The sequence below is a fragment of the Tachysurus vachellii genome, chromosome 18 (assembly GCF_030014155.1).
Source record: "Tachysurus vachellii isolate PV-2020 chromosome 18, HZAU_Pvac_v1, whole genome shotgun sequence".
Classification (NCBI taxonomy): Eukaryota; Metazoa; Chordata; class Actinopteri; order Siluriformes; family Bagridae; genus Tachysurus; species Tachysurus vachellii.
This window is the reverse complement of record NC_083477.1, coordinates 10,815,943-10,843,466: the sequence shown is the minus strand read 5'-3', so window position 1 is coordinate 10,843,466 and position 27,524 is coordinate 10,815,943. Positions and strand designations below refer to the sequence as shown.

Sequence of the window (27,524 nt, the reverse complement as noted above, 5' to 3'; positions counted from 1 at the left end):
ACTGACTGCAGTACAAGAATGAGGGCAAGAGCTCTACTGAGGGATTTAGAGATACAGACACAAAAAAAAGCTGTGTGTGTGTGTGTTTAATGATATTATGCAAATCATGCTGTGAATGAATAAACACTAAAATATTTTCTAACTGGAAACATTAAGGGTGGATTATTGTATTTGAAGCCCTGATAGGACTTTTAGCTTTGTATTGATTGATTTGTATGCTTGTGTCTTTTTGTTATATGACATTTGCTGTTTTTCTTCACAGACCCAAATCCTCAAGTGCTCAGGGACTTCCCCTTAAACATCGGTATATTCACATAGAAATTTCTACATACATATTCATCATTTGTCACTTTGCAATTTGACTCCCACTGACCAGATTTAGAACACCATCTTTGTAAAAAGCTGTTATCAGTAGACCTATTAACTATATGAAATATTGTAATGCATTGTTGTCTAGATATTTGCTTAATTTCATATATACAGTATACTAAAGCACTTGTCTGTTACAGTGTTAACATTGACAGTTCAAAATCACTATTTACTAGTCACTAACTTTGAAGGCTAAGTAGGGCAGTAGGACTCAATGCTGGCTTTGAGACATTTTCTCTATTGACTTAGACTTTTCTCTCATTTTATTGGCAATTGTGCTTGGAAACAGGTCTCGGTAAATATAGTCTTGGCTGTTTTGTCCTTTCTTTAAATATACGCAAAGTTTGAAAAAAAGGTTAGATTTCTCCCTGAAGATTTAATGCTCTTTTTATTGCTCTTTATTTATTCTTGCTTTCGTTTGCACTTAATCTTGACTTGGTCTTGACACTCAAAAGACTTGGCTTTTTCTTGCTCTCAGCTAGTCTTGGTCTCAGACTACATGCCTAAATTGAAAATATGTTTGTTTATGCTTCTCAGAAAAAGTGATGCTATAAGTACAGTTAGTGTTTGAAAAGCATTAAACTCTAGAATTAACTATGAAATACATTTACAAATCAGCATATCTTCCTTGATTTCAGGTTTTAGTAATATAACAGTCATATGATTGCCAGAATTCACTAACAGTAAAATAGTGCCACCTAATGTGTAACACTAACCTTAATGAATCAAGCTTATGTAACCTGCTAGTTTTGTTATGTGGCAAGCAAGCTAGGCTAATCAGCACACTCTTTAATACAAGACCTATTTAATAAGCCTAGTTTTGTTTTTTATCTAGGTAGAAAAATTAGTGAGTAAAGGAGGAGTACATGTGCCACAGTGCAATAGAAATACAGATCATGACACCGAAGGCGATTCCAAATGTAATGCCTAAGAAGTCCTTTTCAGTTACATTATAATGCAATGATGCATATTTAAAGAAAAATATTAGGACAGAAAGTAAGCTGTATTAAAACAGAATACTGAATAGGAGATTGGAAAAAGACAGTAGTAAACTATACTTTCTTTGTATACTTTCTTTGTACATAATTAGTACATTTCTACATTGCATGCACATTTTCAGATAAAAGATTTTTTTTTTTTTACATTTTTCTGAAATTGCATGAAAATTAGAAAAAGTTTAATGCCAAATCTATGTGTTAAATATTACCCTTCTCCAACAGAAATGGGCCTTCCAGCAAACAACCAGGGCTGGCCTGAGGACTTTGGATTCAATCTAGGTGGAGATGGACCTAGCTACATCCTCTCTGTGGTGGAGGGCAGCAGTGCTTATATGGCAGGTCTGCAGCCTGGTGATCAGGTGTTAGAAATTGACGGCCAGAACGTTGCCTCTCTGAGCACTAAAGCTCTCATCGCCTTGGCCCAAACCCTCAAAACTGTACCTCCAAGCATTGGGGTTGTGTCCCGCATCGAACAGGTCACTAACGTTATTAGAATTCTGCATTGTGTTATGATTACTGCGGTGTGATTTCACTAAAAAGCATCAAACACAATCTGTAGATGTTTCTGAAGGATTCCACAGACATTACTTTTCATTGTGTTACTTTACAGTTGGACATCACTCCAGGGCCTGACGGTCGTTTTGGCTTCACTATTGTTGGAGATTGCCCCTTGTTGGTGGAGGACTGCATGCTTAACTCTCCAGCAGGCCGCAGCGGGTTACGGGCAGGGGACTATGTGATGGAGGTGAATGGAATTCCAGTGAAGCACCATGAAATGGCGGCAGCCATGATTAAGGCATCGCAGGGGCGGACATTGCGACTTGGTGTGCTCAGACTGAACCGTTGGCAAAAACGCACCAGCAGCAGTATGAAAGAGACATACCAGAGTGGAGATATAGTTCGTCAGGACCGCAAACACAAAGCACTGGAGTTTAACAAGAAGGTCAGTACTACTTCCCTCCATTATATGCTAGGACAGGACTTGTGGTGGTGACTTGCAATATTTAACTTACAATATTTAACTTGCAACTCATCCAGGAGATGATTTTGTCTCTAATTTATGAAATTTCCCTTTTTTCAAATCAAGTTCTTTGGTTTAACTCTAAACAGTAAACATTTTTTGCATGAAGAAACTAAAGTAATGCTTCGTGGTACTCTTGCCAATGATTTTTCCTTTATGTCTCCTCGGTTTTCAGGTTGAGGAGATTTTAGGTGACGAGCCAGTGGTGAAGGAGAGGCTTTTTGACCTGTTGAAGCAATACGCTTCAGAGAGGGATGTGGAGCAGCTGGCATCCACCCTCCCTGAGATACTGATCACTGAGGAACATCAACAGCTGATTGACAACATCAGGTACTAATGAGGTTATAGATGGATTCTTTGTCAGCAAACGTGTCACTTTGTCACTTTGTATTAGTTCAGATAAATAATATATGAGGCATCTTCTGCTTTTTGTCTTTTATATTTAACTAATAAGTCAAATATAACTTTGTATATAACTGATTTTTTTGCTGATTTTATGTTGAGTTACAGATCAATACAAACTGGTGTAAATGAAAGCATACAGAAGTTGAATTATCAGTGATGGGGTTAAATAGCACTTTACCCCCTTCCCTTTTTCTAGTTCTGAATAAAGTTTAGCTCTCTCTCTCTCTCTCTCTCTCTCTCTCTCTCTCTCTCTCTCTCTCTCTGTCTCTCTCTCTCTCTCTCTCTCTCTCTCTCTCTCTCTCTGTCTCTCTCTCTCTCTCTCTCTCTCTCTCTCTCTCTCTCTCTCTGTCTCTCTCTCTCTGTCTCTCTCTCTCTCTCTCTCTCTCTCTCTCTCTCTCTGTCTCTCTCTCTGTCTCTCTCTCTCTCTCAATTTCCTTTTCCAAATATAAAACCGAAGAAAATAGAGATGGCATCTCACCTGTCTCCAAATGCCTTCAAATATATAGTAATAAAAGACAAATATCCTTAAAAATCCACAAAATTCCATTTTGTAAATGAACAAAGCAATTGCCTGATATGTGGTGACAGAAGCTGTTGACAGCTTTGTCGTAATCAGGCCAATGTCTATAAATATTGTAGGGAATTAGGTACCCTGCCAAGTCCAATGGCACCAGCGTCAGAAAGATTTAATGAAATAGAAGCTTGATACGCTCGCGTCTTACGCTCAGGGACTACTATTTAGATTTGCAGAATCTGGGAGTTTCAACAAACGATCAGACAAGGTTTGTTTTTTGGCACTGATATCTAATGTCTTGTCTAGTATTTACTGTTGAATTTAGGATGAATCTAATATAAATGCTCCACAGTTAAGTAAGGGGGAAATACTAGTGTGCTATTACATGAAAATAATGCATGCCTGGCTGTTGAGTTACTGTTAAAATTACAGCATGTTCTATACTGTTTTATTTCCATTATACCACTGCAATTTCCCAGCATTAATGTTCCAGCATTTTCCAAATTTATTTTCCAGTATTTTCCAAAATTTAGACTCTACCACATTTTCAATGAAATAATTTCTTACAGAAAGCTTAATTTACTTAATTTACACAATTTCCTTACAACACAGCTAGATGTTAATCGTATTAATCTGGCCAATCATTTCATTGAACTGAGATGCGGTACGTCTTTAAAATCAAATGCTCATTCAGTATACCCAACTGGTAATAAATAAACAATCTATCTCCCAATCTATTATAATGTGAGATTTTCTATTCTGGGCAGTCCAGTTTCTGAGTCTTCATGGACTAATTGGACAGAGATGGCTTTAGTCAAATGAATACAACAGTTATGCTCACTTTGTGTCTATTAAATGGACTTTGCTAACTAAATGATTATAAGCTGGAGTGTCTGTTTCTGACAAAAGAAGAGCCACTAAGCCTGCTAATTGGGAGGAAATCAATTTGCAGGGAAATGCATCCTTTAAGCATCCCCTTCTCATTTTTCATTGTTTCTTGGGTTAGTGGCATTCAGTATCCCTTATGGGAAAAGACTCGATAACAGAAACATGCTGACATTAGGAAACAAAATAGAGGAGATTTTTTTCAATGGAAATGCATTTGGCTTTCATTTCAATGTTTTTGTAAAGAATGTGAAAGCCCTCAAGAAATAGGTATATCATTTCTTAAGAATGAAATCCAGAAATCCAAATCAAGCTAATTACTATAATGACCTTTCCTACTATCTTTGCTTTCTATTTCATTAACCTGCATTCGCTCAACTCTACTGTCTCAGTATTTCAAAATCTTAAAATTTTTACAAATATTTAAATGTCCATTCTACTCTGTATTTGTCAATCGACTTTCCATTATCTCTACAAAATTCTACAGAAATGCATAGTTTAATATCACAACATTAAAATCACACATTCCCCTCCCCTCCTCTTTATCCAGCACTGAGCTCATATTGGCATTTTTTCTTCTCCCAAATGTTGCTACTGGCAGCCTTTGGAAGTGTGATATTCCAGCCAATTTGCTCACTGGCTCTGTGTAGCCGTACTGTAAGGTGGATGGGGTGATGGAGTAACTTGAGGCAATATTTGATGATACTTTGTGCACTGAAGCAGCAGTCATGAAGTTCCTGTGAGTGGTTTGGGGCTACGAGTGAGTGATGGATTGCTGTAGGTGAGTGATGCTGGACATTCCTGAGTGTTCCTGTTTGTCTCTCTGTGCTCTGCTGCTGCGCGGTGTAATTTATGGAAAGCGATGCCTCATTGTGGTGTCTGTTTTGTGACATGAGTCAAGACATAGTAATTTGGAGTCATCTTAACGTGAGTATTCCCAATATTGTTCCGTCTCAATCTTAAAAAAAAAAATCTTTAAAAATATATCATCTGGAGTTTAAGGAGTGGCGTTTATGTGGTTATTATTAAGCCAGTTTCTCTGTTACTTTACAATACAAGGACATAAGTATATAATAGCTCAAATTAACGTACAACTGTGCATAGTCAGAATTATAATCAGACTCATTTAAAGCATCTTAGAATAAATCAAATCAAATCAAAATTTATTTATAATAGTCAAGATATGCTGTATTGCACATTATAGACAGTGCTGCAGCTGGAAGTATTTTTTTTATTCATAAAGCAACTGATTCCATGGTTATATTTTAAATATCTACATATTTAGCTATTCCAGCTCAAGCATGTATTATTTGCTGTAATTACACAGGAGTGCAGTTAATACAGCTATATGGGAATGCAAGCGTTGGGACAATATACAACAATGCCTATTACTATAAAAGGATTTCCATATAAAATTTTGTATGGTTGAGTAATTAAATAATTGATGCTAAGAAAGGAATAAAGAAAGGGAAGGCAAAAGAACACTATGACCATGACTATGTTGTTTTATGTGTCTAAGGACAGACAGAACAAAACTTCACTGAAGACTGTTCATGCTTTTGTGAATAACGCACATACTACACAATCTTTCACTGCAGCACAAGGCTTTCTGAATGGTAATTTTAGCTACGGCAGTGAATACGTACCTTTCACAAGCAGCCATGTCAGTTATTTTGAGTTTTTTTTTATCTCTTGCTGTGTGGTGAAGCAGGGCAGGATGGAACTGACAGTTTCAGCTGATGTTATTTGATTTAAATAAACTCAGGTTTTTCCTTCCTCCAAGTGGAAATTATTCATTTGGAACATTTACTTTCTTTTCTTGAAAGATAGTCTTCATGAACTGCTTTTCTATGTGCTGTATAGATATAACAGTGAAAATAATGAACTCAAATTTGGAGCGAGTAACACCTCCAGTAATTCTCATTTAAATGGTCCTGGAGGAGCGAGCTAATGGGGTAATGCCTGTGGGCTGCCTGGCTCAATTCCATTGCTCTCTCTCTCTCTCTCTCTCTCTCTCTCTCTCTCTCTCTCTCTCTCTCTCTAGGTCAAATAGCTGCTGATTAGGTACACTGTCATGGGAATTTGAGGCATCCTAAACGCTGCAGGATTTGGCAGACTGTACTAACAGGGTGGTGTGAGTGTTAGCTGGGGTGGAAATTAGAGATCAATTAGGCCTATTTATTCTCATTAATAAAACATTATCTATCATTAAGGCCTTAACTGTATAAAGGAGACATTAATGACAATAAGGACAATATGACAATATAATGTCAAAGAGGTTGTTTGGAAACTTTAAGAAGTGGATCATCCTTTGAAGCTGTGTGGACTCTTCAGCCTCTACAAAAAATAAGCTAGGAAGTAGAGCACCATGTTCCAAATACCTAGATTGCTGCTCCTCATCATTTTTTTTTTTTTTTTAATCTTTAGAGGAATTTTCACTGGTCATGTGTTCATTTTTCAGCCATAAATGTTTGTTTCATTACCTTGTATGGTAACATTTATGTAAAAAACATTTAATTAAGCAAATAATACAAAAATCAGAAAATAGTGACATTCGGCAGATTCGTTTATCCAGAGGGACTTACAACGTCTAATGTATGAGCAGTGGAGGGTTAAGCAGTGGCCACTTGGTGGTTCTGGGATTTGAAACCCAAAGCACAAAAGCAAATTGGAAAAAATAGCATTACATCAAAATTGAAAGAGTGAGTGCTTAATGAATATCACACGCTCGATGCTGATTAGCGGTGACTCATGACTATAACAGTGAACAAGGGGTGTACATTTATTGTTAGCCTAGAGAAAATGGATTAACTGTATACATAAGTAATTATCGCAAGGAGTAGCTCTTCTTTGGAATAACTCTTCCTTTAGGCAAGATGTAAGCATTTGCAGTATAATATTAATAATGTACTAATTTGACAGTATATATAAAAAAGTACAAATAGTAGCATGAGCAGTTTTATGTAGGCTTGTGTTTCATCTTACTTTTACTCTAAATAACTACCTACAATTTCAATAGTTTTCCTGTTATGTTTTTGGTTTAATAATATGTTTTGCACCCTTTAGCTTTTGTACCCTTTTCTTTATGGATGTTTAAATTTATCATTGTCGGATAAGCGGTAGAGGTACATTGTTTGTCTAGGTTATTCCATGTCATTCCAGCTTTATGTGGAATATATATAAATATGTTATATCCACATAAATACATTTAGATTTATATTTAAAATTCACATTGAAACAGGTATCTTACATGAATCACTAAAAAGTATTTATATTTGAATGACAGTCCATAAATTATTATTGATAAAAGCAATAGTATATAATAACGGTGTTTAAGGTGTTTTGTCAATGAAGTAGCCTGATTTTTTAAAAGCATTGCACTACGATGCATAGAAAGGCATCCAACTATACGTTTGTTTAATTGACACTACAGTTTAATGACACAGTGGCCTTCATTCACCCATTATGGTCAATGATCAGAACTCCATCAGATCAATCTGTTTTCCCATTAAAAATCTGCCCAGCTGTGTGATTTTCTGTCCCTGCAAATCTGTACAGCTCTCCCTCCAGGTGGCCGCTATTTTTAAGCAGCCTACTTCCTTGAATAAATGCTTTTTGGTTCATGACGCACTACAAGTTTGCTCAAAATTCACATGGTAGCCTATAGAAGCTGAAGTTTCTTTCAAAGGGTGTATAGGCAGGATGGGGAGTTTTACCTTCATCTTACAAAGAAGGCTTGGTAGTGTTTCAGGAGCATGGACTGTGGTTTCACTGGGTATCACTAATTTAACTGAGGTTGTGCAAGCCATTGAACTGATACCTGCTGTGCTGATTTCATTTTCTCTGGTGTTTGGATGACTTCTAGCAGGACATTTGATGTGCTGATGTTTTCATAGATATCTTTTGTAAGCTTGCTTTTTTCCCCCCTTCTTTTGTCGGAGATTCCACGTGCTGACCTGCCTGCGAAATTCTGTAGGGAGTTCCTTGCACTCCTCTCGCGTTTTTTCTCCCTCCTCGCCTGCGTCTCTCCTCCTTTCCTTTCTCTCACTCCAACTTCTAGGCAGTCGCAAACACACCTCACTGCTTGGTCCTTGGTGGGTGGCAATTGATCTGAGATCGAGGGCAAAGACCTGCAACAAGACCTGATTTCCCAATGGCACATACTTTGGAGACTCTGGACACCTAAATATGGGGGACAGATGGAAAGTTGACGTGACCTCTGATGTACTTTGAGGCTTCAGTAACTGTATAGTTGATGGTTTTCAACATGCTGGTTAATACACCTGCACTAAGACAGACATGCTTGGACTTTAGAGATCTGCTCTATCCGGCTCAGGGATTGATGATTTATGTGAAACCTACACTGATAGTCTTCTGGGTTGGTGTTGAGTGATGAGCTGAGAAGCATGGGGCGGGACAGGAGTTTCTCCAAGCACTTTCGGTAAGAGAAATCTGTTGGAATAAGAGTTAAGTGCCACTTTTGTTCTTTTTTGTCTGCCGTTCTGATGCAGTTGTGATGCAGTTGTGATATATGTTTAATTTATTTGGGCATAGATTGCATGCTTACAGTAAGCACAATAACACTTGTCATAATATCTGCCCTTATTTCTGTTTTGTACACTTTACTTTTTCTGCCAGTATCTCCTTGTGTTTTCTCTTCTGTGCTTTGGATTTACTGTAAAGAGATGCAATGCTATTCTTACCCTTTAGTAATTAAGGTTATATTTCAGGATTAAGATGGGAATAAGTGTGCAGTCTGTAGCCATTGTATGTTAGCCGTGATTGAGATTTTAGTAGTGTGCTTTAAGTAGTGTGTCCTTGATCTGCAAACCCCACTTCTTGTTTAATTTTAGCCCTCCTGTGACCTCCTTCTAATTGAGGGCATTCCAGTGTAAATGAAAGTTAAACAAGAATAATCTGGGCTTGGCTCTGCTCAAGAGCAACTTGGGGAGTGTGAATACAATATCGAGACATGCATTCAGATGTTTAATAGATATTTTGTATTTGCCTGGAGTTGTACACTTTTTTCCACTTATAAATTCACTGACAATATATCAAATGCACAAAAACTAGCCGTCATACCCGTTTTTACTGCCTCAGCTCCTGGAATGGCTCACATGGCATTTTGGCACAAGGTTGTCCACTCCAGCACAAGTGCAGGTGGTTTGTTCTGGCCCGGATACGCTGCTCTAACTCTGCTCAGAATGAGGGCTCATAGCGCTTTGGAAAAAGGCCAAGCAAAGAACTAGTGGAACACAAAGTAGAAAGAAGTGTGGAAATCATTGTTAGATCGATGGGACTAAATGTATTAGTTTGTCCAGGTTCTACCAATCTTGTGATCGCATATAGAAGAATGCAAAATCAAGCAAACTCTGGGATATAACTCAGATTCGAGCCAAGACATGCAATTAGCCACAGCCATATTCAATTCACCTGTGTCAAACAGTATAGTGATCATACTAATTACACTTCATAGTAATTACACTTTGACAATTAAACTTCACTGGTAATAGTTTTTTAAAAATGACTCTTGTGCTTGCACTTTTGCCAATTCAAGTATTTTTATGCTAAGAAAAAGCACAAAAAACACCACAAGTTGCATCAGAAAGGGAAAAGCAAAAATCCTTAGCCACAACAATCACAAAAAGATCGATATATTAAAGCCACATGCAGACGGAAACACACACCCAGAGTCCACTATTCCTACCTTTGTGTAAGGTGTAGAAAACAATATATGTATAGATATATATTTTTTAAATATTATATTATTTATATAATATTATACCAGATAAGTAACCTAATATGAGTTATCTATCTATCTATCTATCTATCTATCTATCTATCTATCTATCTATCTATCTATCTATCTATCTATCTATCTATCGACCTGTCTGTCTGTCTATCTATCTATCTATCTATCTATCTATCTATCTATCTATCTATCTATCTATCTATCTATCTGTCTGTCTGTCTGTCTGTCTGTCTGTCTATCTACACTCACACACAGACACGTGTGTGTAATATAATATAATATATTGATATATTGATATGTATTGATATTCACATCAAATATATATCATTGATCATCAAACTTTCTTGCTGCTGCAGACTGAATTTCAGTTTAGTTTTAAACATCATTGTACCAGATGTAGATTATTACATATACTTTAGGTGTTTAATCATTTTTCTTCCTGCAGATGGCAGTGAGTTGCATTGCTTTTCCTAGAATTTCACCATTTGTCCTGGTAGTGAATGACTAACACGCCAGCAGAATTGCAGCAATGCAGAAACACAAAACCATTTCTCAGATTTGATCACTCTGTTGTCATGGAGACGACCAGCTGGGCCATTTGCAATATAATTCGTTTAGTGGATTTCAGCAGGGCTTTGCGTTAAACTGTTTGTTATCCTGCTGTACACACTGGTCTGCTGGGATGCACAGCAACTGGAAAAGTGTAAACTTGGTTGATGATTAAAAATTGCGTTTCAGGCTACACAAGCTGAAGATATTTTGACCTCTCTGAGCTGAAAGAACGTTTTATCTTAGGTTGTTAAAATCTATCAATCTGCCCCAGCGCCATCTGTGTGTCCCTGGTAGCTACATGCCCTGAATTATAGAAAGCTGTATTGAATAAGTAAGGAATAATATGGATAATATTAGGAATATTATCAATGACAGTTACTGTTACTACCCTGTAGTTTATTCTTTTCCAATAACATCACGTTGCAAAATATTCCTCTTATACCACAACAAAAGGGCAACAATTACAATTTATTCATTCATTAATTAACTTCATAATGTACCATCTATAATATAATATGTTGTGGAAAATCCATGGCACATCACTTACCCTATAAAATAATAGAAACCGTCACTCCCTCACCAGTCTCGCTCTCTTCTTTCTCTCTCTTTTGGACAATGTTGTTGTCATGTAACAGAGAAACTGAAAAAATCTCTTGAATGTGGATCATTCACAATACAATTCCCTGTAAATGAGCTGTAACAAATAATAATGTTGGAACAAGTGCATTAGTATAAACATTGAGTATATAAACATATGATGAGCCTTGCCATTAGCACTACTGTCAGAGCCGCTGTTAGTAAAAAAAAAATAAATAAAAAAAAAACTACATCATGTAAACTGGCCATCAGAGTTCATAATCATTATATACATATTAGTCCAATAGTAGTGATACAAATCTTCATGACTGAAGTGTGTAGAGTTGAAGGCAAGGTTACATACACCTAGGCTTAAGATGTTCAAACTCAATTTTCTTTTACCACTCCACATATTTCATATTATTATGCATTTCTTATGTTAAGCCATTTCAGATATCTACTTCATTAACATAAGAATTTCAAAACAATAGTTAAGAAAGATTGATTTCAGCTATTATTTGCTCTATCAGATTTTCAAAGTGGTTCAAATTTTATATACACTTGTTAGTATTTAATGTATGTAATTGTCTTTTGTCAGGATTTTTTCCCCTATTGGAGATGACAACTCCAATACTTTCACTTTTTTCTTAAACATCCTCTGATGTGAACAAATGTGTTGATGCTTAATTAACTTCCAAAATGAAATGTATGTATGAAAACATGAACTATGTGTAGTTGTGAAAAAAAGAAGGCTGTAGCATAGATGTATGTAAACATTTGGCTCAACTGTATTTTCGCTCTGAAACCCTGCAAAATCCACTTCACTTCTCATCTACCAGAATAACCCAACATTTCTCCCTATAAAGCTTTATGTTGTCTTCTGACTCCTCATTTCATCTTAATCTTGAGCAATAGCAAGCACAGTCCTTCACTTTAAACAGTCTATGCTATCTCCCAGTTCAGCCATTATGTAGATATCCACTGTTTGCTCTATATATAAGCTGGAGGTAGAGAGGAAGAAATAGAGCCTTTCCTAAGGGAGTGGTATGAGGGAGAATGAGAGTAGGTACAATTTATTTGTGTAATGTAGAATTGATTTGAAGCCCAGTTTCTTTATTACACATGGACAATGTTACCCGTGTGTGTACATCTCACTAATTGGCTGCTTGACTCGTTATGAAGACATTGGTGAATTTATGTAATTATGTTGCTTCCTGTAGCTATTCCAGGACCTCAGTAAAGAAATCATTAAATGCAAATCAGGTTTGAAGCTGTTTATTTGAAAATAAGTGTTTTCTATATGATTGTCTTTCAGTTTTTTTTCTGTTACCCTTTGCACATCCAGGCACTATTACTGGGGTGTGTTGGTTTGTGTTTGTAAATCTGTGTGTATTTGGCACATAGACAAAGTGTGAGACAGAGTGTGAATTACTGTAGCAGATAATAATGAAAGCAAGATGTTACCGGCTGTCGAAATGTCTGAGGTGCAGCTATAGTACAACTGAATGGAATTAATTTCTCACTTTCAGTAACCATTTACTATGCAACCTGAGTCTAAACCATTAGGTGTGACAACATCCTGTATGGGATGCCTGTCCAACTCATCACACCATGGACACTGGAACTCACTTGGTCCCTCACATGGAATCTTTAAATGCACTTTTCACCTTTAGAATTTATATATTTTTTAAATGCTAGAAGTGTACTTATTATTAAGGTACATGGGGAAAAAACACTGTATTTTTAGCCCAGACGTCATGTAGTTTTTTGAGCGCTTAAACATATCTTATAAATAAATAATACATTTTTAGACAACCTCTTTTTCTTCAATGACTAAATTACACTTGATGAGTAGATGAGCTCCTGTATACTGATAAATGAGAAGATACACAGATAATTACACTCTAAGTAATTTAGATTAATACTGCACCACACTTTTTACCCTCCACACACTGCCATCAGGTTCCATGTTGCATGAATAGGACTATTTTTATCTCCTCCTTGTCAACAGTGACAAATGTGTCAGTTTTATTGCATTTAATAAACATCACCAAGTTCTTTACCTGATTGCTGGAGGGAAAGATTTATCATTTTCACCAAGCTGTAAAATTATAGCAGATTTTTGTCTTCTGCTTACCTCCTCCTCCACTCAGGAGATATGTGTGAACATTTGTCCTGCCTCCACGTATTCTCTCTCTCTCTCTCTCTCTCTCTCTCTCTCTCTCTCACACACACACACACACTCTCTTTTTCAGCTGAAATGGCTCTGCATTCATTTCACTTCAATGATTTTGACACTGGTGCAGTGACTTCTCAGGACCCTGTCATTCCTGCTGTCTGTACTTACTCCTGTATTTCTTACTTATTCTCTGTCATGTTCATCAGGATCTTCATCCCCAAAAAGCACCGGCAGCGTTTTGATGAAGTGGTCTCTCAGAGCCTGATCAGCCGCCTGAGGGGCCGCAGTTTTAGTGAGCACAGGCAGAGCGGTCTGCGCCGCAGCCGCAGTGAAGATCACCCTGAAAGACTGCTGGTGTCCACACGGGCCAGCTCAGTGCCACGCACTGCCCATGAGGATGGCATTCTTCCCCCCTCTCGAGGCCTTCGCAAAACGACTTCACTCATCGCTGGCCACTCTGGTGCCGTCAGCAACCGCAGGCCAGTTCTTCGGGGCAAATGACTATAATAATGATGTTTGAGATTGTGTCTCTGAGTGTCTATTTGTGTGTACTGTATGTGTGTGTATATGTCTGTATGTTAATGTGCGTGTACGTGTGTGTATGTGTTTTGCACATTTTATTAATACGGTCCTTTGTGTGTTTAAAAACTTTTAGAAGTTATAATGACATTTTACTTTACTCTTATAAAATTGCTTTAATGATGTGCTTTTGGCAGAATGAAATAGATCAGTTTGTCAGAATGGTATTTATATGATGCAATAGTATCCGTTTTGTAGTTTTTCTGATTAACACATGGTCAGTATGTTAAGTTCAGTATATAATTATATAAAAATGTGAAGTATTCTAATTGTACCTTGGAGAATTCAGCTTTTGGAGGTAAATATTTGTTAAAGCAAATAGAAGACTGCATTACAGAACCAGTGTGTCAACTGCTAACTTTAACTACTGTTATATTAACATTAGCATGTAACATTAACTATCAAACGTTATAAAAAGCCTTTTTTTAGAGAAAGATGGAGCTTTTTCCCCTACATTATAATACATATTATAATACATTCTGACTTGTATTTTCACTGACTATTTCAGACGTTTGTACAGAGAACTGTGAAGTAGTGAAAGAAATGTAGAATCTATTCATATGTAGAATCTATTGCCTCTATTTTTAGATGCATCAATGTGAAGGAAATTCTCAGTTCTTGTTTATTACAGATTGTAACGCAGAGCTGTTTACTTTGCCAAGCCTTCGTTAGAGACTAAAACTAAAATAAAATAGTGTGGCAAATTAGCTTCTCTATTTGATGACAGCTGTTATATAACTGTGGCTATAAAATGGCTTTTTTTTTAATGAAAAATGTAATTAAAGAGTTATTTTCTCCTGGCAGGGCTGCCAAGTTGTTTATATATAGTACAACATTTAGTGGTGACTCTGAAAAAATATAGGAAGCAGAAATTAAGATAATGAGATGTATTCTACTTGAAATAAAGCAACAAATTTGCGGATCACGAAAGAGACAGGTATTTCAGTTTTCATCATATATGTTCATAGGTTCACACTTAGTTACTATCGGTGTGTCACAGAAAGAGCACAAGAGGAATGTCACAATGGCCTTCAGAGAAGCTTTGATCTGTCTGTCATCACTTTACTCCATACAATTTAAATCTCTTCTCAAAATGTTCACTGTTATTTTTTTTTTTTACTTTGAAGCTTTATCATGTTCGTTTTTCCCCTGCCGAATTTTTTATTTTATTAGCTGATTTATTTTCGATTTCATTTATTAGCTTGTATTTAATGAAAGACTTTTAACCCATGGTCATGCAATGTTAAAGGTCACAAGAACCTTTGCAGTTCATGAATTATAAAACACATCCACTCAGGGGGCTTTCAGCCTCAATCACCGCTTTCAGGTCATATTTTTATTGCTATCATCAAAGCTTTTGTATTTATTGACCAAACATGGTCTTTTATATGTTCATGGATCGTTCTCCTGAATCCTACCAGAATCCAATCCGGAACATGTTTATGGAAATGCAAACATCTAAATTAATGAAAGAATTATGCCATGCAAATATATTCGAAAGCATTATTTTAATGCATTTTGAGATTGTAACCTGAGATTTATTTTTTCTATCTGTGTTACAGGACGGTGCGGGTCTACAAGGGGAACCAGAGTTTTGGTTTTACCCTACGTGGCCATGCTCCCGTTTGGATTGACTCGGTTATTCCAGGTACCAACACCTCCGAGACGAGAGGGACCAGTTATAGAATGATTTGTTCATTTTGATGCATTATTCAAATTTTCCATCATCTATTCCCATCCACAGATAATAGACATTATTCAGCTGGACTATTAAACATATTAAACTTTTCTTTTTTAAATACATCAGCAGCCACGATGATGACGTGTTATCTGGTGAAATCATGATCATGAATGTGTGTTGTATGTGAAGACATAACAAAGTCTGAAGAAGTCACCCACTGTAGGGTTGAGTCAGAAGAGAACAGGTGGTCGAATTGTGTGTTCATCAAAAGGTTCTTTACAGTTTTTGACTTCACTTCCTGCTTTATCATTAAATAAATGCACAATATACTTGAGACTGTGGGAAGAGCTGGATGTTCATTCAACCATATCTTACTATGTTAATGCCCACGCTCAGTGTATGACTAAATCTATATCCATATATCTGTAAAGGTGCTTTGTGACAAAGTCTGTAATTATAAGTGCTATAGAATAAAATGTAATTAAATTGAATTGATGTCTGTATTTGATTACACATGTTTCTGTATTTCAGGTAGCCCAGCTGAGAAAGCAGGCCTCAAACCTGGTGATCGCATCCTATTTCTCAATGGCCTTGACATGAGGTATTTGATTGTTGTAATAATGCTGGATTTATTATTACAAAACAATTTATTGGGGCATGTGAATTTTCTTATTACTTGTCATGTGAACCCATATCTATGTATAGATTCTAAAATAGATTTTTAGGAATTACAGGGAGAATTATCACTGAAGGGTAAAGGGGCTATAAAATTTGGGAAAAATCCATAAAAACATGTGTGTTGTCTTAGGAACTGTGCCCATGAGAAGGTGGTAGCAATGCTGCAAGGCAGTGGAGCCATGCCATCACTAGTGGTAGAGGATGGTCCTCCGGTCTTCGTGCTGGCCGAGCCTGAGGCTCTGGAGGCATCTCCACGTTCACGCTCTCCTGTGTTTAGCTCCCTACAGTGGGTGGCTGAAATTCTGCCACCCAGCATCCGTGTGCAGGGGCGCACTTTCAGTCAGCAACTTGAGCACCTGCTCACACTGCAAGAGAGATACACCATCTGCAAGTCCCTCGAGGCTTTCTTCCAACACAGGTGAATGGAGATCTTCTCAGTTCTCTGTGCAATAACCTTTTAGCACGCAACTGTATTAGGAGACACCATATGTTTCTGATGAGTTACAGAAGTTAACTGGTCTGGTTTGGGTTTCTAGATCTTCTGGAATCTACTATTTGCAATTAGATTAAAGTAAACAATGTTTTAAATAACCTCACATGTCTGTGAGTTCACATATTATGAGTGGTCTAACATAAAAAAGAGGTTTTTTTGCATCTAAATATCATTATTTGCGTCTTTGTAGTTGAAAATGTGAGTTTTTTTTGTTGTTTTTTTCTTTTCTTTGCATAATAGGAATGTGGATACTTTGATCGTGGATGTTTTTCCAATCCTGGATACTCCAGCTAAGCAGGTGATCTGGCAGTTTATTTACCAACTGCTAACCTATGAAGAGCAAGAATATTGCCAGAGCAAGATCTCACGCTTCCTTGGTTATAAAGTCACATGTAAGTTGTGTTTATTTAAACAGAAGTGTTAATAATCATGTACAATATATGTTGCATTTGCATTTCATTTAAAATGATTCCAAGAACGGTTCTACAATTTTACAGAAGCTTGACCAGTAAATACCAGATATTTGATTTTCATTTAAAATGTTTAGTTATTATTATTAACAGCAGCAGCAACAACAACAACAACAACAACAACAACAACAACAACAACAACAATAATAATAATAATAATAATAATAATAATAATAATAATAATAATAATAATAATAATAATAACCCCTAAATATCTTAAAACACCCAACTGTGGGCCTATAGCATATGTTTTATTTGTGGTGGGCCATTCTTTGTAAAGTTTTGTGTGTTTATGTGTTTTAAATAAGTGCCTGTGGCAGAACCAGAGCCACCAGCTCCAGAGCCCCACCGGCGTAGTAGCTCTATGAAGGTGACAGGGACCACCTACCGGAGCAGTGTGAGAGGCCGTAGTTCAGACGATCTGGTCATTGGCACTCACCTGGGAATGGGTAAAACATTAATCTTCCATTATATGCTCTTATTCTATTAAATCTAACAGTGTAAATGTTTTTGTTCATTTTCCTCCTTTTCCTCAATTTTTATATTTAATTTATTTCCACCATGTGCATATTATTTACTATTATTTACTCCTTACTTACACCTCAACTTTTTGAGAGTGCCATGTTATATACTGTAATCTTCAGTAACATTTTTATGGACTTTTATTATACAATTGTATTGAACACAGTTTTCGGTTTAGCAAAATTTTAATGTAATTGAGAACCTGGATATGTAAAATGTGGATTGCATGTCTTTATCAGGGATCCGAACTGAGCCCGTTGAGGTCACTTCTATGAGACTGGCTCCTGGAGAAAGACAATCTGGAGATGGGACATCTCTACCAGAGACACCCAACAACCTCACTAATGTGAGCAGACTGTAGCTGTTAAAACTCAATCATGGAAATTTACCCTGTGGATTATTATCCACTTCCTTAAACCAAAATAAAAAATTAACATGCTTGTCCAATAGAATATATATTAGACGTTAGCCTTTTTGAATGACTTGTGCTATGTAGTCTGTATATCTTGCAAATGAATTAGTGTATAGTTGCATTTTTTATTTATTTGAAATGTCTTCTCTTTTGATAGCTATCTGCTGTATATGCTGAGCTGGAGAATGTGCATGTAGGCAAGAGGTCTAAATCTCTGAAGAGCCGCCCTCCTCCTGCCCCAGAAACATTGATTGACATCTACTCTCACTCATCTAGCCAGTCAGTCAGAGCTAAATCTTCCTCTCCTTCTGTACGAGGTAGTTCAGGTAAACAAAACCAGCCAAAGAAACTCACTGGACTTCTAGACATCCAGTGTAGGTCAATTAGTAGTTAAAGTAATTGTTGAATGCTTTTCTCCATCACTTCACAGGCAGTCGTAAAGCAACATCAGTCCAGCCTCCCCCACCTCCTCCCCCTCCTCCCCAACCGTTATGGAATGAGCCCTTGCCCAGTCCCCAGGGCCTGTGCTATCCTCAAGAGCTTTCGTCCCAGGGGACTTCAGAGTCCAACCCCTACATTAGCCTGGACAGCCCGCCATTATCGCCACCATCTCCCCCTGATTATCCGCCAAGCCCTCCAGACTACCTACCCAGTCCTCCCATCCGGAAGAAGCGTTACACGTTTTCCCGTCCCCCCCGAAGTGCTGACACAGACCTGTTCATGGAGGCCCTTACAGAGCAGTTGGGTCAGCAGTTATCTGTGGATGACTTTTTGTCACCAGAAAATGATTATGAAGAGGTATATGTCCAATTATCTGATGGAAGTGAAGAATTCAGCCTGTTATTTTTTTACATTAGGGTTGCTATGGTTGTTATTGTTGCATTATCTCAGTTTTGAATAGTTACATTTACACTGACAATGTTAAAATAATTAAAGTAATTAATTAAACACATTTAATATTACTCTGCATACTACAAAATGGTTAATGACAAAAATTTTAAGTTTTATGTCAATGTGTTTGATGGTAACTTTAGGACGTGGTCCAGATGACCCTCCAAGACGAGGAGGATGAGGAATTAGAGGATGAAGATGAGGAGGAAGATGAGGGCCCATATATCCCTCCTGAGCTCAGCAGTGCTAGTGAGATGCATAGTAGCAGTGAGGATGCAAGTTCCCTTACATATTCATCCAGCTCTGAGCATATTCCACCTCCACCTCTCACCCCGCCTCCTCCCCCACCTGTTCAGTTTAATGATCCACCACCTCCTACCAACTTCACTCCTGATCAAGCCCCCCGACAGTTAACTTTTCGCCGTCACCCAGGACCTCCACCTCCACCGCCTCCTAGGGCCAATCCACCTCTAAAGCGACAGTCTATTAACAAGGTGCCTCCTGCTCGGGAGGAGTTTATGGCCCATCAGGTTATTCATGAAGCCCAGTCTCTACCAGTCCAGCCGACCAGTGGCCACTCCCAGCACACCATACAACAGATGCACCAGTCCCTGCCCCCATTGCCTTCACCTGACATATCTCCATCTGCCGTCCATAACCATATGATGTACCACATGCATCACCAATCTCAACAAAGTCAACAAGATCAACAGGTTTATCAAATTCATCAAAATCATCAGGCTCAGCTCAGTCATCAATTTCATCAGGCTCAACAGAGCCGTCAAATGCATCAAAGCCACCAGACTCATAATCCTCACCAGTCGCAACTCTCTAGCTCCATGGACAGGCTTGACAATATTGAGAGAATGGAACTATCTGATAGACATATTTATGAGGCTTACCAGCCTCAACCAATGCATCCAGGTCATCAGATTCCACTTAGTCATCATCAAAGCCATCAAGTTCACCTATCCAGCTCAATGGATAGGCTGGATAGATTGGAGAGGCTTGAACACTTGGAACGAATGGAACGTTTAGAACGGATGGAACGGATGGAAAGGTCTGATAGAGCTGAAAGGAGAGCTGAAATTCATCAAGCCCATGTGTCTCAACAAAACCCCCAGGCTATTCGCCAAACTCAACAGACTCCACAACCTCAGTCAAGTTATCCCAGTCAACACCAACTTCATCAGATCCATCAAGTCTACCAACCAACCCAACCTTCCCCACTTCCCCACCACCCTCCTCACATTCATCAGATTGAGCACATCCATCAGACCCAACTTGTGCAATCTGCTCCTCAGTACCATGTAATCCACCAGCCCCACCAACCTCAGCAGACCCAGATCCTCTCCACCTTCCAGCCTCTGACTACGCATCAGCCAATATCACAACAACAAACACAACAACAGCAACAGAAGCAGTCACAGATGCACCATCAGTCACATCCAATCCACCCTTCATCCCAAGCCAGACAGAGTCCTAATCCCATTCAGCACCAACGCCATCAGCATCACCACGAAGTTCAATCTCAATCACAGCCTCAACCTCAGTCCCAGCCACAGACCCACCATCAAGAGGTATCTCCTATGGAGCCTCCTCCACCTCCACCTTTGCCCCCTCCTTGTGTTCCACCTCCCCTGCCCCGGTCATCGCCAAATAAATCAGACTCCAGTCACATGAATGTGAAGAGGCTACGCTGGGAACAAGTTGAAAACTCTGAAGGAACTATCTGGGGCCAGGTAAGTTGTTGTATCAGTTCTTGTTATGTCTGAAGCTTTAGCCCCAAGATATAGGAATTAATTTATGCTCAGCCCACCCAAGTGTCATAACCTATATTCTGCATTTCTGCATCAAATGGGCATGAAATGCTGAACATTTATATGCCCTCTGTATTTATGTAACATGCATAGCAATGGCTAAATATTAGCAAGCATAAAACTCCAATTAAATTCCACTGGCATTAAATTCATTTATAGCAGGTAGGATTATAATATAACTATGGGTTAAAGGTGTTAGCAGTGGTATGTTTTCTTTACTGCAGTTGGGAGAAGACTCTGATTATGACAAGCTTAATGACATGGTGAAATATTTGGACTTGGAATTGCATTTTGGCACACAGAAGAGTCTAAGTGAGTAAAATGTGTGTGTGTGTTACCAAGTTCCGCCAAGGCCAAATAAAGGCCAAAGACACTTTAGCTTATAGCACATCTTTATGCTGCTTTGCAGTCATTTGGTTTCTGTGATTATTATCAGTTACATCTGTGGCGGAGATGTATTTTATTTTATTCTGTATTTTTCATTCTAATTTTCTTTTCTTTTTATAAGTCAGAAATCGTTTCAGATTACCTTTGTATGCTTCTTACAACATTTAAGAGTAACCACATGATATTTGGACCGGCTTTCCATTCAGAAGTGATGATGTTTTTACCTTTTGGGCATACCACTCTAGCTGTGTGTCAGTTTACCCATGCATGTATGAATTTAACTCTGTATATTCAACTCTGTATATCTCCATTCACCTTTCTTTGACATATAAAACCCACTCTAAGTCTTTGACTTTGTGTAGTACCTATTCCAGAACCTGCACCTCAGCCAGAGACATTCAAAAGAAAAGATGTGATTGAGATTCTTTCGCATAAGAAAGCCTACAATGCATGTAAGTAGTACAGGAAAAAAAAACTAATATTGTCTTCTTAAGGGCAGATATTCTGTGTCAGACTGTACTGTATTTGATGAAATCAATTATGTTTCAGCTGCATTTACTTTTTAAATCATGGTTTTGCTATATCAGTGTTAAGCTCTGCTGGTCTGTCTGTCTAATTATTTGTAGGTTTCTATTAGCTGGTACTAATGAATTGATTGCTGCTTCAGAAATTTTAAGACTTTTCCACTTTCCCTTTAGCCATCCTGATTGCCCATCTGAAGCTTTCTCCAGGTGAGCTGCGTCAGGTTTTAATGACGATGTCGACCGATCGCCTGGAGCCAGCACACATCAAGCAGTTGCTATTGTATGCGCCTGATGATGAAGAGGTCAAGCGGTATGAGCAGTTCACTGATAACCCTAGCAAGCTTAGTGAACCAGATCAGTTTGTCTTACAGGTAATAACGCAAATTAAATAAAAACCTCAGATTTCTATTCTTCTTAGGGCAAAGGGGGAGCTGTTATGCATGTGTCAGTTCTTAAAGTAGTTATGTATGTGTTTATGTGCATTTATTTCCAGATGCTGTCTGTGCCTGAGTACAAGACCCGTCTGAAGAGTCTGCATTATAAAAGTGTGCTGCAGGAGAAAACCGAGGAGATGAAAGTAGGATACGAGTACATCTACAAGGCCTCACTGGAGCTCAAAAACAGCAAAAAACTAGCAAAGATTTTGGAGGTGGAACATTTATTTATTTGTTCACCAATACTGAGAAACCACAAAATATCAGTTCTCCAATCACGTTTCTGGTTGATTTCAGGTTGATAAATCTCAACATCATGAATCAACTCAGAATTCATTATCATTGTGTGTAGTTTTATACTGTGATACAATTTTGCTATATTTTTTATCAATCATACTGTATTCTATGAGTCTATTGCCTTTCTCTTTGTCATTTTCCAGTTTGTCCTTGCCATGGGGAATTACTTAAACAATGGCCAGCCCAAGGGAAGTAAGACCACTGGTTTCAAGATCAATTTCCTGACAGAAGTAAATGCCTGCACACTTTCATGGTCATAATAATTTTAGGCAGCTTTGGTTTACATCTCAAAAGCTTTTGGAATTAATTTTGAAATTCCCATTGAAGCAGCTCAATATTGCTGTTTTGTGTGTTAAATCACATGTGGATATAACCCTTTTTTGTAGCTTGGCACCACCAAAACTGTAGATGGAAAATCCACATTTCTGCATATTCTGGCCAAATCATTGTGGCAACATTTTCCCGAGGTCCTGGACTTTGCCAAAGAACTCACAACTGTACCACTTGCAGCCAAAGGTGAGCAATAAATCACATGATTATAGGCTAGTCTTTGGGTAATTCCTTAATGTAAGGCACATCACGGAATTATATGTATAGTAGACATAATGTGGATCTATTTTAGGAAAGAAATATAGTGCTAAATACATATACATATATTTACATACATTCAATTTTGAATTCAAGGTCAGCAGTTCTATAGACCCACGGCTTCGCAAAATTCATATTTTCTTTTTTTTTTAATATTAATTTTTTTATTAAATGTAAGCATTTCATTTTAATATGATACATGATATAATCAGATACTGGCATAAAATACCAAATATAAAATATATAATAGTATTTTATCTGGCGTAAAATCTGTTCCAAAGACCCTGAAGATCAGCAGCTGAAAGAATAACAAGAAGAAGAACATAATCTGATAACCTGGTGAATTGTTGATTCTGGTTCAGAAGGTGCTGATTGAGTCTATTATTGCAGTCTTGGCAGTAGTTCCAGAGATGAAGCAAATCATTCATTCATTCATTCATCTTCTACCGCTTATCCGAACTACCTCGGGTCACGGGGAGCCTGTGCCTATCTCAGGCGTCATCGGGCATCAAGGCAGGATACACCCTGGACAGAGTGCCAACCCATCGCAGGGCACACACACACACACACACACACACACACACAATTTTCCAGAGATGCCAATCAACCTACCATGCATGTCTTTGGACCGGGGAAGGAAACCGGAGTACCCGGAGGAAACCCCCGAGGCATGGGGAGAACTTGCAAACTCCCAGGTGGAGGCGGGAATCGAACCCCGACCCTGGAGGTGTGAGGCGAACGTGCTAACCACTAAGCCACCGTGCCCCCCATGAAGCAAATCATGGGTTAAAATTAATGTACAGGGACTTGTTCGGTGGACACTGCATTAACAGATTAAAAACATGTAACATGTTTTCTCTGAACAGAAAATTACGGAAAGGAAAACGTGCTAGTGAATATCAGAACTCCTGTGATGACCTTCAGTTTTTGTGACTATGTGATCTTTCAAACATGTTATTAGGATTTTTGACCAAGTGTTTATATTTTTCTGGATAAATCTCAAATGACATTCTAGTGTACTACCTAGGTTCTTCAGTCCAATTAACTCATACTATATCATTCCTATGTAGACTTTAGTGCTAAACAGATTTATATAAAGGATTTTTTTTCTTCTCTGTTTCTGATTGTAGTGAATCAGAGAAACATCACCTTTGATATAAACGATCTGCACTCCACCATCCAAGACATCCGCTTTGCTTGCCAAAAGATGCCAGCCACTGCTGAGGACCGCTTTGCTGTTGTTATGAGTGTATCCTTCCAATCCCTGTAACAGAAACACTGTGATATACAGCTGTTATGCTGTGTGGAAGTTTTTGTGTCTATTTAACCCAGCTTTTTTTCCTCATATCTCAAAACCTGACTGTTTTTTTACATTTCTGTATGAGCTACTAGCAGGAGAAAGAAAAGCTGTGCACTTTGATAATGAATGGAATAAGTCTAGTTCTAGGAATAAGTCTAGTTTCCCCTGAAGACACCCACAATCTCCTCTTCATGACGTACACTCACTTGTAGTTCTTGTACTTCCTGTATAAATGTCCGTTAGGTTGTAACTCACACTGCTATACATGACCATATCATAATCAACAAAATTAAGAAATCTGCTTAATTTTAGTAGTTGCATAGCAACAAAAGTCTTTGTTAAACTGTCAAGAATTGTGACATCCAACAGACAGGGTGTAAAATGACAACATTTGATGTTAATATCACCCCAGTGTGGACTGACCTGATTTTAATAATGGAATTGAATATATATTTGTTGCTGAATGTGAATGTTAAACCTGGTTTAAATTGGCCAGCACACACACACACACACGCACACACTCACATGCACAGCTGGAATTGCATGGAAGTTTATGAAGCCAGTAATGCAATCTGTCACCTTAGACGTGTATTCATGAGTTTCTAAAAAAAAAAATCAAAATCACATGGTCTTAGATTTTAGGCTATGCTTAAGTTGCCATTGTTCTGCCTTTTTTATTCTTTTTATGCAGTTGAGTCAAAATGTTTAATCACCCCTTTCACTGTGTGGACGTTACTGTGAGGCTAGTATTAGCCACCCTTTGCTAAGTATACTATATGCAGCTATTTTTTTCTATTTTTATTTGCTATATTATCACAAAAAATGGTCAGGAACTTGACTTGAAAATTGTTTTCCTAGCAATGTCAGAAATACATCATGTTCCTCAGGTATATTATGTTGTCATTAGGTTCTAGAGTGTGCAGGTTAAGAACAGTTGCTTGTACAGGACTTTGTGTATTGCCTTAACTATGACGTGTGTAGGGTTTTCTGGAGAACAGCCACCCTGCTGTGCAGTCTCTGGAGTCTCTACAGCAGAGAGCTATGGAGGAATTCTGTAAAGTGGCCTCCTTTTTTGGGGAGGACGGCAAAGCCACCACCACAGAGGCTTTCTTTGGCATCTTTGCTGAATTCATTTCAAAGTTTGATGTGAGTTGTCAGCATGTACAGAGAATCTTTCATCTGTAATGAAAATTTTGTCCATTCCCAAATTTTGTTAGGATCATTTAAGATTTTCTGGATTATTTTCTGGTTTGCTGAATAACATTTCACCATAGCACAATGCCCTAAGGTAACTTATGTGAAATGTTCTGTAGATCAGCAAAGTCTAAAATACTCAAACCAGCCCATCTGGCATCAGTAACCATACCATGGTTAATAACGTCACAGAGATCACACTTTTCCCCATTCTGATGTTTGATGAGAACATTAACTGAAGCATGTGATCTCTATCTGTATAATTTTACACAGTGTTGACACATGATTGGTTAATTGTATAACTGCATGAATGTGCAGATGTACAAGTGTTGCTAATAAAGTGGATGTGAGTGTACTGTATAAGTCAGAGTTGAACGTATGGATTCTGCCAATATCATGACACCCCCCTCTCTCTCTCTCTCTCTCTCTCTCTCTCTCTCTCTCTCTCTCTCTCTCTCTCTCTCTCTCTCTCTCTCTGTGTGTGTGTATATGTGTGTGTTATAGAGAGCTGTAATGGAGAACCAGGCTGCTGAAAATCCTCCACGCAGTCCTCGCATGGTGTCTCCCCTACCATTGTGATGAGACACCCAAATACACAAACACACACACACACATATACTGTTAACAGACTAATATAAAGTGCACACAAACTCATACACATTGAACATGCACTAAAATACTTTCATCACACTAACAAACACAGACATACCCGGGAAAATCTCCTTTAGTTCCTATGCATACATGCTCCCATTCTGACACATTTTTGAGCTACATAGGCTACATGGAGTTTTTGGAAGATGTTCAAACTAAATAAAAACAACAACAACTAAAGACAAGTCTTAAGTTCAGAGATTATATTAGCATTATACAGTGTGACTGCATTAATGCGCATTCAATCTTAGATATAGTACTGAATCAGTTGTGGAATGTGAACAGGACTGTGAATGAAATTCTGGTGTTGTTTTGTGTATAAATGCTCTGACATGTTTATTCATGAGGCTGTTATTTAACAGATTACGTTGATTCTTCTGTAGAATGTACTTACATAGACCTTGGACACTTTGGACATAAAATATTATATTTCTTATAAAGATATATGACAGATTTCTGATTATTCTAAGTAATGATTTAACTAATAAAGCGATTCCTTATGTAGTAGTGTGCAATATCACATGCAAATTATGAAATATTATTATGAACCAGATATTACTGTATAAGAGTTATTGTAAGAGTTTCTATAGCTAGTTTTTATTGTATGACAAATCAGATGAAATTATGAGAGAAATAGATAAGCTTTCCTCAGTATTTGCTTTATCATATGCTAAATGTAAAATAGAATATAAAGGTTTTATTGTTTGTTTGTTTGCTTTTTTTTAACAACCGGAAATGGAAATCTAAATGTCTTCGTCTTTTTAAATGTGCCATTTTTTATGTTGTGTATTTAATAAATGGATTTAAGTTATCTTTTTTTTTTTTTATTTGGTTAGAACTATGATTATTATTGTTTGTATACCTTATGATTTTCTTAACTGTTTACAGACAAGATTAATAGGCCTGGGAGAATGCAATAAAGACAAAAAAAGAATATAACGAAAAGGAAAAATGAAATCGATCAACAATGTTGTGATATTTTTATTTAAAAAATATTTGGAAAACATTAACATTTTTAGTAATTCTTTTATTAATTATATTATTATAGGAGTAAAGTAATAACTTGCATATTATAGCAGTACAAAACAGTTTTCTTATTTTGGTTAGTTGACTGATATCCTAAATGCAGGCCAGAATAAAGGTGTTGTTGCCTTGTAGCTGTGCTGCAATACTGAGCTTCAATGTCTGTCAATTTCTGCAATTTATTTAATCATTAAATGTATTAACTTACATTTAAGTTCATGCAATCATTATGTTTACTTTGCCTTTAACAAGTTATGTCACTCTACTGTTTAATTGCTAGTGCAACATAATTCTGTTAACTTTTTGGTAATAAACTTTACTTACATTTT

The 27,524-nt window shown here is 37.5% G+C and overlaps 1 protein-coding gene across 1 annotated transcript; it reads left to right on the top strand.

The window, feature by feature from the left end:
- Positions 1-1,740: 1,740 nt before the first annotated feature.
- On the top strand, positions 1,741-27,343 carry grid2ipa (glutamate receptor, ionotropic, delta 2 (Grid2) interacting protein, a). The gene is made up of 22 exons (XM_060892260.1): positions 1,741-1,843; positions 1,978-2,310; positions 2,564-2,718; positions 13,458-13,730; positions 15,393-15,478; positions 16,043-16,112; positions 16,467-16,607; positions 16,923-17,074; positions 17,461-17,601; positions 17,914-18,020; positions 18,244-18,412; positions 18,517-18,884; positions 19,121-20,719; positions 21,022-21,109; positions 21,559-21,636; positions 21,883-22,079; positions 22,202-22,357; positions 22,583-22,669; positions 22,826-22,955; positions 24,158-24,276; positions 25,309-25,473; positions 26,026-27,343. The coding sequence occupies exons 2-22, from the start codon at positions 2,056-2,058 to the stop codon at positions 26,098-26,100; spliced, it is 4,611 nt and encodes a 1,536-aa protein (XP_060748243.1). The 5' UTR covers positions 1,741-1,843; positions 1,978-2,055; the 3' UTR covers positions 26,101-27,343.
- Positions 27,344-27,524: the final 181 nt, after the last annotated feature.